The following is a 14272-nucleotide window of genomic DNA, read 5'->3' on the forward strand; positions in this document are numbered from 1 at the left end:
AGAGAGAGAGAGAGAGAGGAGAGAGGGAGTGGAGAGAGAGAGAGGAGAGAGGAAGAGAGTGGAGAGAAAGAGAGAGGAGAGAGGAGAGAGGGAGTGGAGAGAGAGAGAGGAGAGAGGAAGAGAGTGGAGAGAGAGAGAGAGTGAGAGAGAGAGGAGAGAGAGAGAGAGACAGAGAGGGAGAGAGAGAGCCAGTGGAGAGAAAGAGGAGAGCGAAGGCATGCCTTCATTGTGACTATGAGAATAATGCTTTTGATGTCTCTGCGGCATTCAGTGTTTTTTAGGACAGTTGGATGCTGTCATAGCAGGGTCAATGTTTCTGTGTTTCTAGTTTCTCTGTGTGTTTGTGTCTGTGTACAGAGTTCTAAATGATCATTTTTGATTGGTGGCACGCACTGGTGCTCCCAAATTTAAAAAGTTAGGAGCACCACATGAAATATATGAGCAGATACAGCCTACACAGCCTATATCGGGCCTATATGAATTCTAGCTACTTTTGAAGCACATGTTGAGCTAACATGTAACATTGTAAAGAAATTAGGTTATTATAAAAGCTACAATTTTGATAGGAATAACGGTTAATGAAATGACATAATAATATGTGGGATAATAGGTTTCTACATTGTGTTAAAGCTCGATTTTCCTATTGAGATGGATTACATTGAAAAGTGGACACCGTCTCTTAAAAACGTCAGATTTGTGATGACAAAATGCAAGAGATATGTCATTCATTCATTGCTATGATCATTGATCTCCTGAAGAAGCTGTCCCTTTTCATATCCTATACTGGTAGTTATCAGGTTGTTAGCTAGCTAGCCAATGAGGAAATATGACTGAACAATGTGTAAACAAGTGGTTAACGCACAAGTAGTTTTACAACGGCCCACGACACGGTTTATGAATATAAAAGTCGATCCCGGCGATTTGCTACAGATACATATGTGGATATGAGACCAAATTCGGATGCACTTTAGAGCCCTGTCTGTGTGTGTGTCTGTGTGGGAGGGAGATGTCTGACAAATAAAGAGAAAGGGAGAGTGGAAGCATGTTTCTGGAATAGGGGGTGGGTTATCTGGTGAGATGAACGTCTCTGATAGAATCCGGAATGTTCTGATGTTCAAACAACCCAAATCAGAAGGTTCAAACAAGCATATATAAGCTAATGAAATTTGAAAGGACAATCATTTCTCTCTCTATAACATGGTTATACATCCATTCTAGATGAACTATCTCTACTCACTACCTCTAATACTTACGAGTCCACTGCTCGGATCCCGGGGAAAGCCACTTTTAAGTGGGAATGGGCGTGGTGGAGGAGCATGAACAGGGAAACTGCCCACATACTGGCGTGGCAGCTGGTAAACATGATGGGGAAAATATGGCTGGAGGGAGGGGGGGGTACCAGGAAGAAAGGAAACACATTTAACATGGGGTGAAAAAATAAATAAATAAAAAACACTTAAATATGAAACCAGCGTAACAATTGAGGTGTCTGAGATATTATGAAATACAGACTGAAGCAAATTAAAACAGCCACAGCATGTCAAATACATACATACATGCGTACTTAGTGTACGTATGTATGTATCCATGTACAAACAAGGAGTCACACAGTACAAACACCTCATGTTACAGCACAGAGACTTCAACTTAAATGGGAACTATAAATAACAAGACAGCTCTGCAAATTATAAACCAGAAGTGTCCCACAAAATGAGAATGGGGACGATAACAAGGTGGGAAATGTAGGCAAAGGAATGTGTTAAGGTTCAAAGCCCTTTGCTTTATTACAGAGGCCGTCAGTGATCGCCTACCAGGCAGCATACGACTGAATGAGTTAACTGACACGAGCCAGATGATCTACAAGTGAAACTTTGGTCATTCCGTTTGGAATCAGGCCCTTCTCAGTCCTATATAGAATAGCAATGTCCTTGGCGACATGAGGGTGTTCTTTCTCATACACTCACCCTGTTATAGAAGGGGTGCTGGGGGCCAGCCATACCACTGTAGTTGCTGCTGTGGGGCGGTGGGGACACCAGCCCTGGGGGGTTGAAGTGCCCGTTGAAGGAGGTGGAGGGGGAGCAGGCAGACATGCCTGACTGCTGGCTGTAGACGGAGGTGGGGCGGGGAGCAGCTTCCTGCAGGGGCAGGCTGGGATAGGTCACCGCTCTGATGCTCATCTGTTCCCTGGCAGCACGCACGTCTGGGGGGAAAGAAGAGAGACAGGTAAAGAGAAATGTCTCATTAAATGTTAATGTAATTCATAATGTAAAGTCTGGGAAAAAAGTTGGATCTGCACATAGACATGAAACCATATGACTTACTGTAACTGTAATGACATCCAAAAGACAACAGTTGTATTCAGATTGCCTACATCATATCGACAAAAGGTTCTGGCCTGACTTGTGTGGAACCCTAATTACTTGACACAGACACAGCTAGCTATGCTCGCTCTCACCTGCAGCATGCACATCTGGGAGGAGAGGAATGCAGACAGAGAAATTGAAAGAATTTAAATAAAAAACTTGTTTAAAAAAATGTGGAAATCGAAAGAGTTGAAATCAAAACAATTGAAATCAAGAATTGAAATCTAAAATAATAACATCAACTCATCTGACAAATTGATGATACATTCCAAAATCTGCAAGTTGTTATTAAAGTTGTAAAGAGAATGGATGCCTGCATAATATTTCCAAAACGTATTGGAATTATTTGTGTGGAACCCTGATTATTCGGTGATATGCTCTCCCTCACCTGCGATGATCTCTCGTAGTTTGGGGTCGAGGTTGACGGTGCAGGGTAGGAAGGTTTTGATGTCGCGTGCACTGAGGACGGGTGTCCGAGAGGAGAGGAACACCTCGAAGCTACGCACATCCCCGTCAATCTCCAACAGGGGCTCCACGTCTTTAGTGGTGGGAATGTTCTTGGAGATCCTAAAACAGCAGAGGTAAGACTGAAGCCTAATGAAGACAGGCGAGGAAAGAGCTATAGCTCTTCTACACTGAAAGGTTGCTTCTTTAGTTTGACATTCTGTGAGCTTCATGGATTAGTCTTTTGAATGACATATTATTGTATTTGGAGTGACAATGAAGGACATTTGAATCATTCAGGGGCAAAAACGTAAATAGAACATAAGTCATTATTTCTTTTCGGCAACACACTTTTACACACGAAAAACCACCCAACTTTATTTTGCAGCAACTAAGCTTCTGTCTGAGAAGTAATTGACATTAAAATACACTAATCCAACCAATGGGATGCAATTATAATGACGATTCAACCAATTGAACTAATCCTTATTGCCCAGTGACTAATCTGACTGTTTCATCACGTCAGAGATTTTGTGTGTTCCAAATGGCACCCTGCTCCCTATATAGTGCACTACTCTTGTACAAAAGGAAAATAAAGGGGGATACCTAGTCAATGGTACAACTAAATGCATCAACTGAAATGTGTCTTCTGCATTTAACCAAACCCCTCTGAATCAGAGAGGTGTGGGGGACTGCCTTAATCGACATCCATGTCATCGGTGTCCAGGGGAGAAGTGGGTTAAACAGCCTTGCTCAAGGGCAGAACAACAGATTTTTACCTTAGTCAACTCAGGGATTCGATCCAGCAACCTTTCAGTTACTGGCCCAATGCTCCTACCCACCAGGTTACCTGCCATAGTGCACTATATAGGGAATAGGGTGCTATTTGGGATGTAACTCTCTCAATGGATCAGTGGGAGTAAATGTATTCTTTCTTCGATAATAACTTTTCCACTGTGTCTCTTTGTGAAAATGTAGTTCTTCTTTGGCCTCACATTTTCAGACAGATCTTTCAAAATGAAATAAAACCCTCTCTCACGCAACTAAACAGTTCCTAAGTTCTATAATTAGGACAGGTGTTTCAAAAAGACATTTTAAGGTTGGGAAAGGGGATTGGGGATCTACAGTATGCATACCTCTGCTAGATGGTCTTGAGGGGGCCCAGTTTTATAGGGGTAGAGGGGGACTACAGTATATTACCTCTGCTAGATGGTCTTGAGGGGGCCCAGTTTTATAGGGGTAGAGGGGGACTACAGTATATTACCTCTGCTAGATGGTCTTGAGGGGGCCCAGTTTTATAGGGGTAGAGGGGGACTACAGTATATTACCTCTGCTAGATGGTCTTGGATGTAGTTTTACGGGGTCTCTACATTACCTCTCGTAGATAGTCTTGAGGGCGGCCTGGTCAGGGATGCCTTCAGTCTCCTCCAGGAACAAGATGAGCCAGGAGGTCCTGTAGGGCCACGTCTCAGTAAGGTTGATCCACGATGCCAGGCGGTCCCAGTTAAACATAATCTGATTTGCCCTCAGCAGACGACCTATAGACAGACCAGCATTGTGTAAGTCAGACTGGACAAAACTAACATGCTTTCCTCAATAAAATTCATCCATAATCTGTAGGGTCCATTGTGGTTCATGTAGTAAACTCAGTGAGTAAACTTGTGGTAAACAAAGTGTGTGCGTTAAAGTGTGTGACATCCCTAATTTAAAATGTCGGTACCAGAAGAAGGGGTATGTGGCTAAAAGGCACGATGGGCGTCTCTATCCAGAATGCTCTTTGTGCTCATTCATTGTTTCATTGTGTGAATTCTTTGCCCTTTTTCTTCATGGTTATTTTTTAAATATATTTTTCTTCAGCATGCATAGAAGTACAAATGTGTACAAATGTAGGCCTATAAAAGTTCCCATTTGGGCATGTCTGATAGTAGGCAATTTCTTTAACTCAACACCACTTATGACCAGCCGAGCCTCTCAAAGTATGTATTTTGTCACCACACACAGAAAGCCAACAGTGTTGTACATCCATTGTGAATGACCATAGTTCCTCACTGTATTTGAAAAATCTTTCCAACATCAGACTTCTCGATGGGCTTAAGTAACCTCTGCGCCTTGGTGTGAAATAGCAACATATTGCTGATCCCATATCTCCAGTGGAAACATCATAAAATGGGCAATCTGAACACTTCTCTGAACACAAATACAGCTGTGTCTGGGAGAGAGTGAGGGCCCAGTTGAAACAATGTTGCAAGTTCACTATAGCAGAGCTCAAGTCAGACAGAGAGAGGCAGAGGAGAGAGATTAATGCTATTGACTGAACCAAATGCCACGCGTAGCAAATGTGATTTATAAAGGATATATTTTCATCAGGATATTTTCTTCTTCAAATATAATTTTGGATCTTTTTGATATTTCACATATTTTCAGCAGATCCGAGGTCCATGGCCACCGAGCGTGATCCGACCCGGGATCCAAGGGTCCACACCAGAAATGTGGATCCGACAGGTTCAGATCTCAGGTAATCGAGTTCGGGTATATCTGTGAAGACCTCTAGTGTGTGTGTCTGTGCGTGTGCATGTGCATGCGTACATGTGGGTGTGCATGTGTAGGTGTGTCCATATGCGTGTGTGGACGCGTGAGTCAACGTGGGTGTGTGTGCGTGACCCACCCGTGACAGAGACGATGTTGAGCAGCCTCCTCATGGTCTGGGGGCTGATGTCACTGAACCAGTCTTCTGTCACCAGCAGCTTGCTCAGGTCAAAGGACATCTGCCGTGTCACCGTCCTCTGCATCTGACGTCGCCGGTACGTGTCCTATGCAGAGACATATGGTTGGGTGGTATCCAGAATACCATACCGGGGTGTAGGGTATTACCGGAAGTGCAAAAAGGTGCGCTATTTACAAAAATATATATAACAGTAACATATATTCTAATAATAGATATATTATATTATAGTTGGGCATTATATACACAGTGCATTCGGAACGTATTCAGATCCCTTCATTTTTCCCACATTTTGTTACATCACAGCCTTATTCTAAAATAGATTACAACTTTTTTCACAATCAATCTACACACAATAACACATAATGACAAAGCAAAAACAGGTTTTTAGAAATGTTTGCAAATTTATGAAAAAAATATTTAAAAAATACCTTATGTACATAGGTATTCAGACCCTCTGCTATGAGACTCGAAATGGAGCTCAGATGCATCCTGTTTCCATTGATCATCCTTGAGATGTTTCTACAACTTGATTTGAGTCCACCTGTGGTAAATTCCAAAAATATTCTGCAGCATTGAATGTCCCCAAGAACACAGTGGCCTCCATCATTCTTAAATGGAAGAAGTTTGGAACTACCAAGACTCTTCCTAGAGCTGGCCACCCGGCCAAACTGAGCAATCAGGGGACAAGGGCCTTGGTCAGGGAGGTGACAAAGAACACGATGGTCCCTCTGACAGAGCTCTAGAGTTCATCTGTGGAGATGGGAGAACCTTCCAGAAGGACAACCATCTCTGCAGCACTCCACCAATCAGGCCTTTATGGTAGTAGAGTGGCCAGACGGAAGCCACTCCCCAGTAAAAGGCACATGACAGCCCGTTTAGAGTAACACTGTATTTTTTTGTGAAGAATCAACAACAAGTGGAACGACATTTATTGGATATTTCAAACTTTTTTAACAAATCAAAAACTGAAAAATTGGGCGTGCAAAATTATTCAGCCCCCTTAAGTTAATACTTTGTAGCGCCACCTTTTGCTGCGATTACAGCTGTAAGTCGCTTGGGGTATGTCTCTATCAGTTTTGCACATCGAGAGACTGACATTTTTTCCCATTCCTCATTGCAAAACAGCTCGAGCTCAGTGAGGTTGGATGGAGAGCATTTGTGAACAGCAGTTTTCAGTTCTTTCCACAGATTCTCGATTGGATTCAGGTCTGGACTTTGACTTGGCCATTCTAACACCTGGATATGTTTATTTTTGAACCATTCCCATTGTAGATTTTGCTTTATGTTTTGGATCATTGTCTTGTTGGAAGACAAATCTCCGTCCCAGTCTCAGGTCTTTTGCAGACTCCATCAGGTTTTCTTCCAGAATGGTCCTGTATTTGGCTCCATCCATCTTCCCATCAATTTTAACCATCTTCCCTGTCCCTGCTGAAGAAAAGCAGGCCCAAACCATGATGCTGCCACCACCATGTTTGACAGTGGGGATGGTAGGTTCAGGGTGATGAGCTGTGTTGCTTTTACGCCAAACATAACGTTTTGTATTGTTGCCAAAAGGTTCAATTTTGGTTTCATCTGACCAGAGCACCTTCTTCCACATGTTTGGTGTGTCTCCCAGGTGGCTTGTGGCAAACTTCAAACTACACTTTTTATGGATATCTTTAAGAAATGGCTTTCTTCTTGCCACTCTTCCATAAAGGCCAGATTTGTGCAATATACGACTGACTGTTGTCCTATGGACAGAGTCTCCCACCTCAGCTGTAGATCTCTGCAGTTCATCCAGAGTGATCATGGGCCTCTTGGCTGCATCTCTGATCAGTCTTCTCCTTGTATGACCTGAAAGTTTAGAGGGACGGCCAGGTCTTGGTAGATTTGCAGTGGTCTGATACTCCTTCCATTTCAATATTATCGCTTGCACAGTGCTCCTTGGGATGTTTAAAGCTTGGGAAATCTTTTTGTATCCAAATCCGGCTTTAAACTTCTTCACAACAGTATCTCGGACCTGCCTGGTGTGTTCCTTGTTCTTCATGATGCTCTCTGCGCTTTTAACGGACCTCTGAGACTATCACAGTGCAGGTGCATTTATACGGAGACTTGATTACACACAGGTGGATTGTATTTATCATCATTAGTCATTTAGGTCAACATTGGATCATTCAGAGATCCTCACTGAACTTCTGGAGAGAGTTTGCTGCACTGAAAGTAAAGGGGCTGAATAATTTTGCACGTCCAATTTTTCAGTTTTTGATTTGTTAAAAAAGTTTGAAATATCCAATAAATGTCGTTACACTTCATGATTGTGTCCCACTTGTTGTTGATTCTTCACAAAAAAATACAGTTTTATATCTTTATGTTTGAAGCCTGAAATGTGGCAAAAGGTCGCAAAGTTCAAGGGGGCCGAATACTTTCGCAAGGCACTGTATATATATATATATATATATATATATATAAGCAATAAGTAAGGCATGAGGGGTTGTGGTAAGGATTGTTCTTCGCATGACGCAACACGGCCCTTAGCCGTTACACACACACGCAAAAATAAAACACACAACATGTTCACCAGAGCTGATGCCAGATAAATGTATGTTCATTTCTCTACCATAAGCCACCTCCAACAGCATTTTATAGAATTTGGCAGTATGTCCAACTGGCCTCACAACCGCAGACCACGTGTAACTACTCCAGCCCAGGACCTCCACAGTCGGCTTCTTCTTCTGCGGGATCGTCTGAGACCAGCCACCAAGACAGCTGATGTAACTGTGGGTTTGCATAAACTGTCAGAAACTGTCTCAGGAAAGCTCATCGTCCTCACCAGGGTCTTGACCTAACTGCAATTCGGCGTCGTAACAGACTTCAGTGGGTGAATGCTCACCTGTGATGGCCACTGTCACGCTGCAGAAGTGTGCTCTTGACAGATGAATCCCGGTTTCAACTGTACCGAGCAGATGGCAGACAGCGTGTATTGCGTTGTGTGGGCAAGCGGTTTGCTGATGTCAACGTTGTGAACAGAGTGCCCCATGGTGGTGGGGGGGTTATGTTATGGGTAGGCATAAGCTGCTGACAATGAATACAATTGCATTTTATCGATGGCAATTTGAATGCACAGAGATTCCTTGACGAGATCCTGGAGGCCCAATGTCGTGTCATTCATCCGCCGCCATCACCTCCTATTTCAGCACAATAATGCACGACCCAATGTCGCAAGGATTTGTATACAATTCCCAGAAGCTGAAAATGTCTCAGTTCGTCCAAGGCCTGCATATTCACCAGACATGTCACCCATTGAGCATGTTTGGGATGCTCTGGATCGACATGTACGACAGCGTGTTCCCGTTCCCGCCAATATTGGTGTCAGAGGAAGGTGTCAGAGGAAGTCAAAGACTCCAGCCACCCTAGTCATAGACTGTTCTCTCTGCTACCACACGGCAAGCAGTACCGGAGCACCAAGTCTAGGTCCAAAAGGTTTCTTAACTGTTTCTACCCCCAAGCCATAAGACTGATGAATCAAATGGCCACCCAGAAGTTTTGCAATGACCCCCCGTTTTTACACTGCTGCTACTCGCTATTTGTTATCTATGCATAGTTGTTACTTTACCCCAACCTACATGTACAAATGACCTCGACTAACCTGTACCCCCGCACATTGACTCTGTACCGGTACCCCCTGTATATAGCCTCCACATTGACTCTGTACCGGTACCCCCTGTATATAGTCTCCACATTGACTCTGTACCGGTACCCCCTGTATATAGCCTTGTTATTGTTATGGTGTGTTACTTTTTATTTTATTATTTATTTTATTAATTTTAGTAAAAACTGCATTGTGGTTAAGGGCTTGTCGGTAAGCATTTCTCGGTAAGGTCTACTACACCTGTTGTATTCAGAGCATGTGACAAATAACATTTGATTTGATATCCAGCAACAGCCATTGAAGAGGAGTGGGACAACATTCCAAAGGCCACAATCAACAGCCTGATCAACTCTATGCGAAGATGTGTCGCGTTGCATGATGCAAATGGTGGTCGCACCAGATACTGACTGGTTTTCTGATCCACACCCATACCTTTTTATTTTAAGGTACCTGTGACCTGAGATGCATATCTGTATTCCCAGTCATGTGAAATCCATAGATTAGGGCTTAATTTATTTACTTATATGAACTGTAACTCAGTAACCTCACTAATGCTCTTGTGGCTGAATGGAAGCAAGTCCCTGCAGAAATGTGGAAAGCCTTCCCAGAAGAGTGGAGGCTGTTATAGCAGCAAAGGGGGGACCAACTCCATATTAACGCCCATGATTTTGGAATAAGATGTTCGACGATCAGGTGTCCACATACTTTTGGTCACGTAGTGTACTTATGTTTCAAAAGTAGAGAAACTGGGAATATAATGGAAAAAGTTGACAAATTGAGCCTGAGATTTGGCATAGCTCCTTGAGTACACAACACCTGGGGTCTCAATAAGAGGGGGTTTAAGGTTAAAGGAGTAATCTGCAGTTATATAACAAAGTGTGACCCGGCTACTGTTTTGGTAAAAAAGCTGAGGGATGGGGCTGGAAAAATGTAACCACTCTCAAATTCATAGATAGAGCTATGGATACAAGGACAGACCATCCATGATATCAAAAGTATAGTTTTAGCCCTGATTTGAGGCTATACAGTGTTTGTTTACATTTACGTTGTTTGCAAACATTGGGTTCTCATGGAGTGTGACAGTTGAACTAAACTCATGAGGCATTTATTAGTTATATTCTTCAACAATCAATGGGTACATATTATTAATTGATTAAGTCCATGGATGTAGCAACTGCAGATCAGCCCTTTAAGGTTAGGGTAGGTTACAGCTGGAGTGGTTGCATTAGTCTGGTGGAAGCAGCCTGATCGGTGTTCACCATTCTGTTTTACCGCACGTATCACTATGACCTTTCTCCAATAGATGTGCAGACATAGCATAGGGTCAAACAGTCTCAATGTGGAGGAATGCCAGACTGATGAGTGATATGGAATAGAATGGTGAACGCAGCAATCAGGCTGCTTCCACTCACATTGTCACACTAAACTGTACATCATGTGGCTTGGTGGGGGAGAAACGCAGCAGATTGGATTAACCCTCATTGGATTAAAGTCACAATAAGTGCAGTAGTTGGACAGTCACACTGGGTTCTAAAAACACAATTGAGTCAAGAGATCCTAATACACAGAAGTTGTAGTTATTTCCTATTGCGTATTTACAGCTATTGGCTTTTTACTGTCTGCGTGCCAAATGGGGCCCTATTTCCTTTATAGTGCAGTACTTTTGAACAGAAAACAAAAGCAGGAATAAGATGAAAACACCTTCAAGTGACAACCTGTTAATGTGTAGACATGTGGTTATTACATTGATTTAATGATGACACCACTGAAGTCCTTTGACCATACTATTGGTGATGGGCGGTGTTGATCCATATGCATGTACTCTTTGGGAACCCAACAGGTTGGCGGTCAAGCACCAGGCCATCCACCCACACTCTCTTCTCTCTCTTACCCTTCGGTTCAGGGTTGTCTTGCTGCCAAACTTGGTCATCTCCCCGATGCTGTGTTGGGATAGCTTCCTGTCCAGCTCCTCATGCCAGCCTGAACACAGATATCAACAAAGACAGGAGATGAGAAACCAGACCTAATATTAGCCAATGATTTGACACATACAGTTAAGTGTGTGCCAGTGTACATATCTGAATGCGAAGGTGGATGTGAGTGTGTTAATTTGTGTGTATGCCTGAATGTGTGTGTTCATGTGTGTACGCCTGAATGTGTGTGTTCATGTGTGTACATGCCCGTGTGTGTGTGGTCTGAGATTTTTACAGCTCCTTTCATACAGGGCGTGTGTGTGTGTGTGAGTCTGTCTTTACCGTCTGAATGGTTTGGATTACCGTCTGAGTTTCCGGTGTCTCCGTTAGCGGGCGCTGCCACACACATCTTTCTGGCACTGCTCAACCCCCGGCTGTTGAGGAAGACCGGCAGGTGGACGATGTTTCTCATGTAGTCATGACCGTTGATGTTGGAGTCCCTGAGCACGCTGTTCAGGTTCTGGTTGATGGCCTTGATGATGATGTGGGGGTCGCTGGCGAAGATGGAGATGAAGGGGCCTTTGGAGAAGAGCACTCTCACCTGGTGGAAAGGAACAGGATACACATGTTTTATTTAGCCTTTATTTAACCAGGAGAAGCCCATTGAGACCCAGAGTCTCTTTTTCAAGGAAGACCACGCCAAGGCAGCAGCAACTATCAATACAAATCAAATGTTATTTGTCACATGCGCCGAATACAACAGGTGAAATCCTTACTCACAAGCCCTTAACCAACAACACGGTTAAGAAAAAATAAGTATTAAGAAACTATTATTAACTAACGTAAACAACAAATTAAAATAGAAAAATAACAAATAATTAAAGAGCAACAATAAAATAACAGTAACGAGGCTATATACAGGGGGTACTGGTACAGAGTCAATGTGAGGGGCACAGGTTAGTCGAGGAAATTGAGGTAATATGTACATGTAGGTACAGGTAAAGTGACTAAACATGTAGTGCCTTAAGGCCGGAGGCTGAGCAGTTGCCATACCAGTCAACCAGTCAGGATGCTCTTGATGGTGCAGCTGTAGAACTTTGAGGATCTGAGGACCCATGCCAAATCTTTTCAGTCTCCAGACAGGGAATAGGCGTTGTCGTGCCCTCTTCACAACTGTCTTGGTGTGTTTGGACCATGATAGTTCCTTGGTGATGTGGACACCAAGGAACTTGAAGCTCTGAACCTGCTCCACTACAGCCCCCGTCGATGAGAATGGGAGTGTGCTCGGCCCTCCTTTTCCTGTAGTCCACAATCTCCTTTGTCTTGATCACATTGAGGGAGAGGTTGTTATCCTGGCACCACACTGCCAGGTCTCTGACCCCCTCCCTATAGGCTGTCTCATCGTTGTCGGGGATCAGGCCTAGCACTGTTGTGTCGTCGGCAAATGTAATGATGGTGTTGGAGTCGTGCTTGGCCACGCAGAGGGAGGTGTTTAGTCCCAGGGTCCTTAGCTTAGTGATGAGCTTTGAGGGCACTATGGTGTTGAACGCTGAGCTGTAATCAATGAATAGCATTTTCACGTAGATGTTCCTTTTGTCCAGATGGGAAAGGGCAGTGTGGAGTGCAATTGAGATTGCATCATCTGTGGATCTGTTGGGACGGTATGCAAATTGGAGTGGGTCTAGGGTTTCTGGGATAATGAGGTGGATTTGAACCATGACCAGCCTTTCAAAGCACTTCATGACTACAGACGTGAGTGCTAAGGTCAGTAGTCATTTAGGCAGGTTACCTTGGTGTTCTTGGGCACAGAGACTATGGTGGTCTGCTTGAAACATGTTGGTATTACAGACTCGGTCAGGGACAGATTGAAAATGTCAGTGAAGACACTTACTAGTTGGTCAGCGCATGCTCAGAGTACACGTCCTGGTAATCTTTCTGGCCCTGCGGCCTTGTGAATGTTGACCTGTTTAAAGCTCTTACTCACATTGGCTATGGACAGCGTGATCACAGTCATCCAGAACAGCTGGGGCTCTCATGCATGCTTCAGTGTTGCTTGACTCAAAGCGCGCATAGAAGTAATTTAGCTCGTCTGGTATGCTCGTGTCACTGGGCAGCTCATGTCTGTGCTTCCCTTTGTAGTCAGAAATAGTCGGAGCTAGTGTAGTAGGGGATTCAATCTTAGTCCTGTGTTGACACTTTGCCTGTTTGATGGTTTGTCGGAGGGCATAGCAGGATTTCTTATAAGCGTCCGGGTTAGAGTCTGCTCCTTGAAAGCGGCAGCTCTACTCTTTAGCTTAGTGCGGATGTTGCCTGTAATCCATGGCTTTTGGTTAGGTTATGCTTCTGGTTGGGGTATGAAGAGTAGCTGCTGCTTTTGCAACAGCTAATGAGGATCCTAATAAAATACCAATACCCCTTGTCTTACCGGAGGCAGCTGTTCTCTTTTGCCGATTCACGGAAAACCCAGCCAGCTGTATGTTATCCATGTTGTCGTCCAGCCACGACACGGTGAAACATAAGATATTACAGTTTTTAATGTCATGTTGGTAGGAAGGTCTTGATAGGAGCTCATCTAGTTTATTATCCAATGATTGCACGTTGGCTAATAGGACTGATGGTAGAAGTGGGTTACCCACTCGCCGTTGGATTCTTACATAGCACCCCAACCTACGACCCCTATATCTCTGTCTCTTCTTCATGTGAATGACAGGGATTTGGGCCTTGTCCGCTGTCTGAAGTAAATCCTTCGCGTCCAACTCATTAAAGAAAAAATCTTCGTCCAGTACGAGGGGAGTAATCGCTGTTCTGAAATCCAGACGCTATTTCGGTCACTCGAGACGGTGGCAGAAACATCACGTACAAAATAAGTTACAAATAACACGAAAAAACACACACAGTAGCACGATTGGTTAGGAGCCCATAAAACAGCAGCCATCTTCCCCGGCGCCATTATTACTATATTACAGTATTAGAACATTCAACAATACACATCAACAACATGATCAAGCCTAAAAAAAAGCATTTCCACTCCTCTGGAACAGAATTTCCCATCAAAATGTTAAATTCATTCAGTGGCACTAACATATCTAGATGAAGTATGGATTGTAGACTATTACATGCCACTGGTACACAAGACGAGAAGGCAGTTTTGGCTAATGCTGTAAATGTCCTGGGACTTTAAGTAGCAACCGCCTAGCAG

At 43.7% G+C, this 14272-nt stretch overlaps 1 protein-coding gene across 7 annotated transcripts in view; it reads right to left on the reverse strand.

The window, feature by feature from the left end:
- Positions 1–14272, reverse strand: part of LOC112249980 (kinase D-interacting substrate of 220 kDa B-like) — a 51481-nt gene that overhangs the window by 10543 nt on the left and 26666 nt on the right. For 4 of the 7 annotated variants that reach the window (XM_042321525.1, XM_042321523.1, XM_042321521.1 and 1 more), the window contains exons 19-25: positions 11416–11674; positions 11052–11140; positions 5473–5617; positions 4183–4345; positions 2752–2930; positions 1965–2200; positions 1254–1379 (exon numbers count right to left, since the gene is read on the reverse strand). In XM_042321525.1, coding sequence (XP_042177459.1) covers positions 1254–1379; positions 1965–2200; positions 2752–2930; positions 4183–4345; positions 5473–5617; positions 11052–11140; positions 11416–11674 — 1197 coding nt within the window. The remainder of the gene's footprint in view (positions 1–1253; positions 1380–1964; positions 2201–2751; positions 2931–4182; positions 4346–5472; positions 5618–11051; positions 11141–11415; positions 11675–14272) is intronic. The other 3 variants (XM_042321524.1, XM_042321527.1, XM_042321526.1) reach the window with 3 other exon arrangements.

Source organism: Oncorhynchus tshawytscha, linkage group LG05 (assembly GCF_018296145.1).
Source record: "Oncorhynchus tshawytscha isolate Ot180627B linkage group LG05, Otsh_v2.0, whole genome shotgun sequence".
Taxonomy (NCBI): Eukaryota; Metazoa; Chordata; class Actinopteri; order Salmoniformes; family Salmonidae; genus Oncorhynchus; species Oncorhynchus tshawytscha.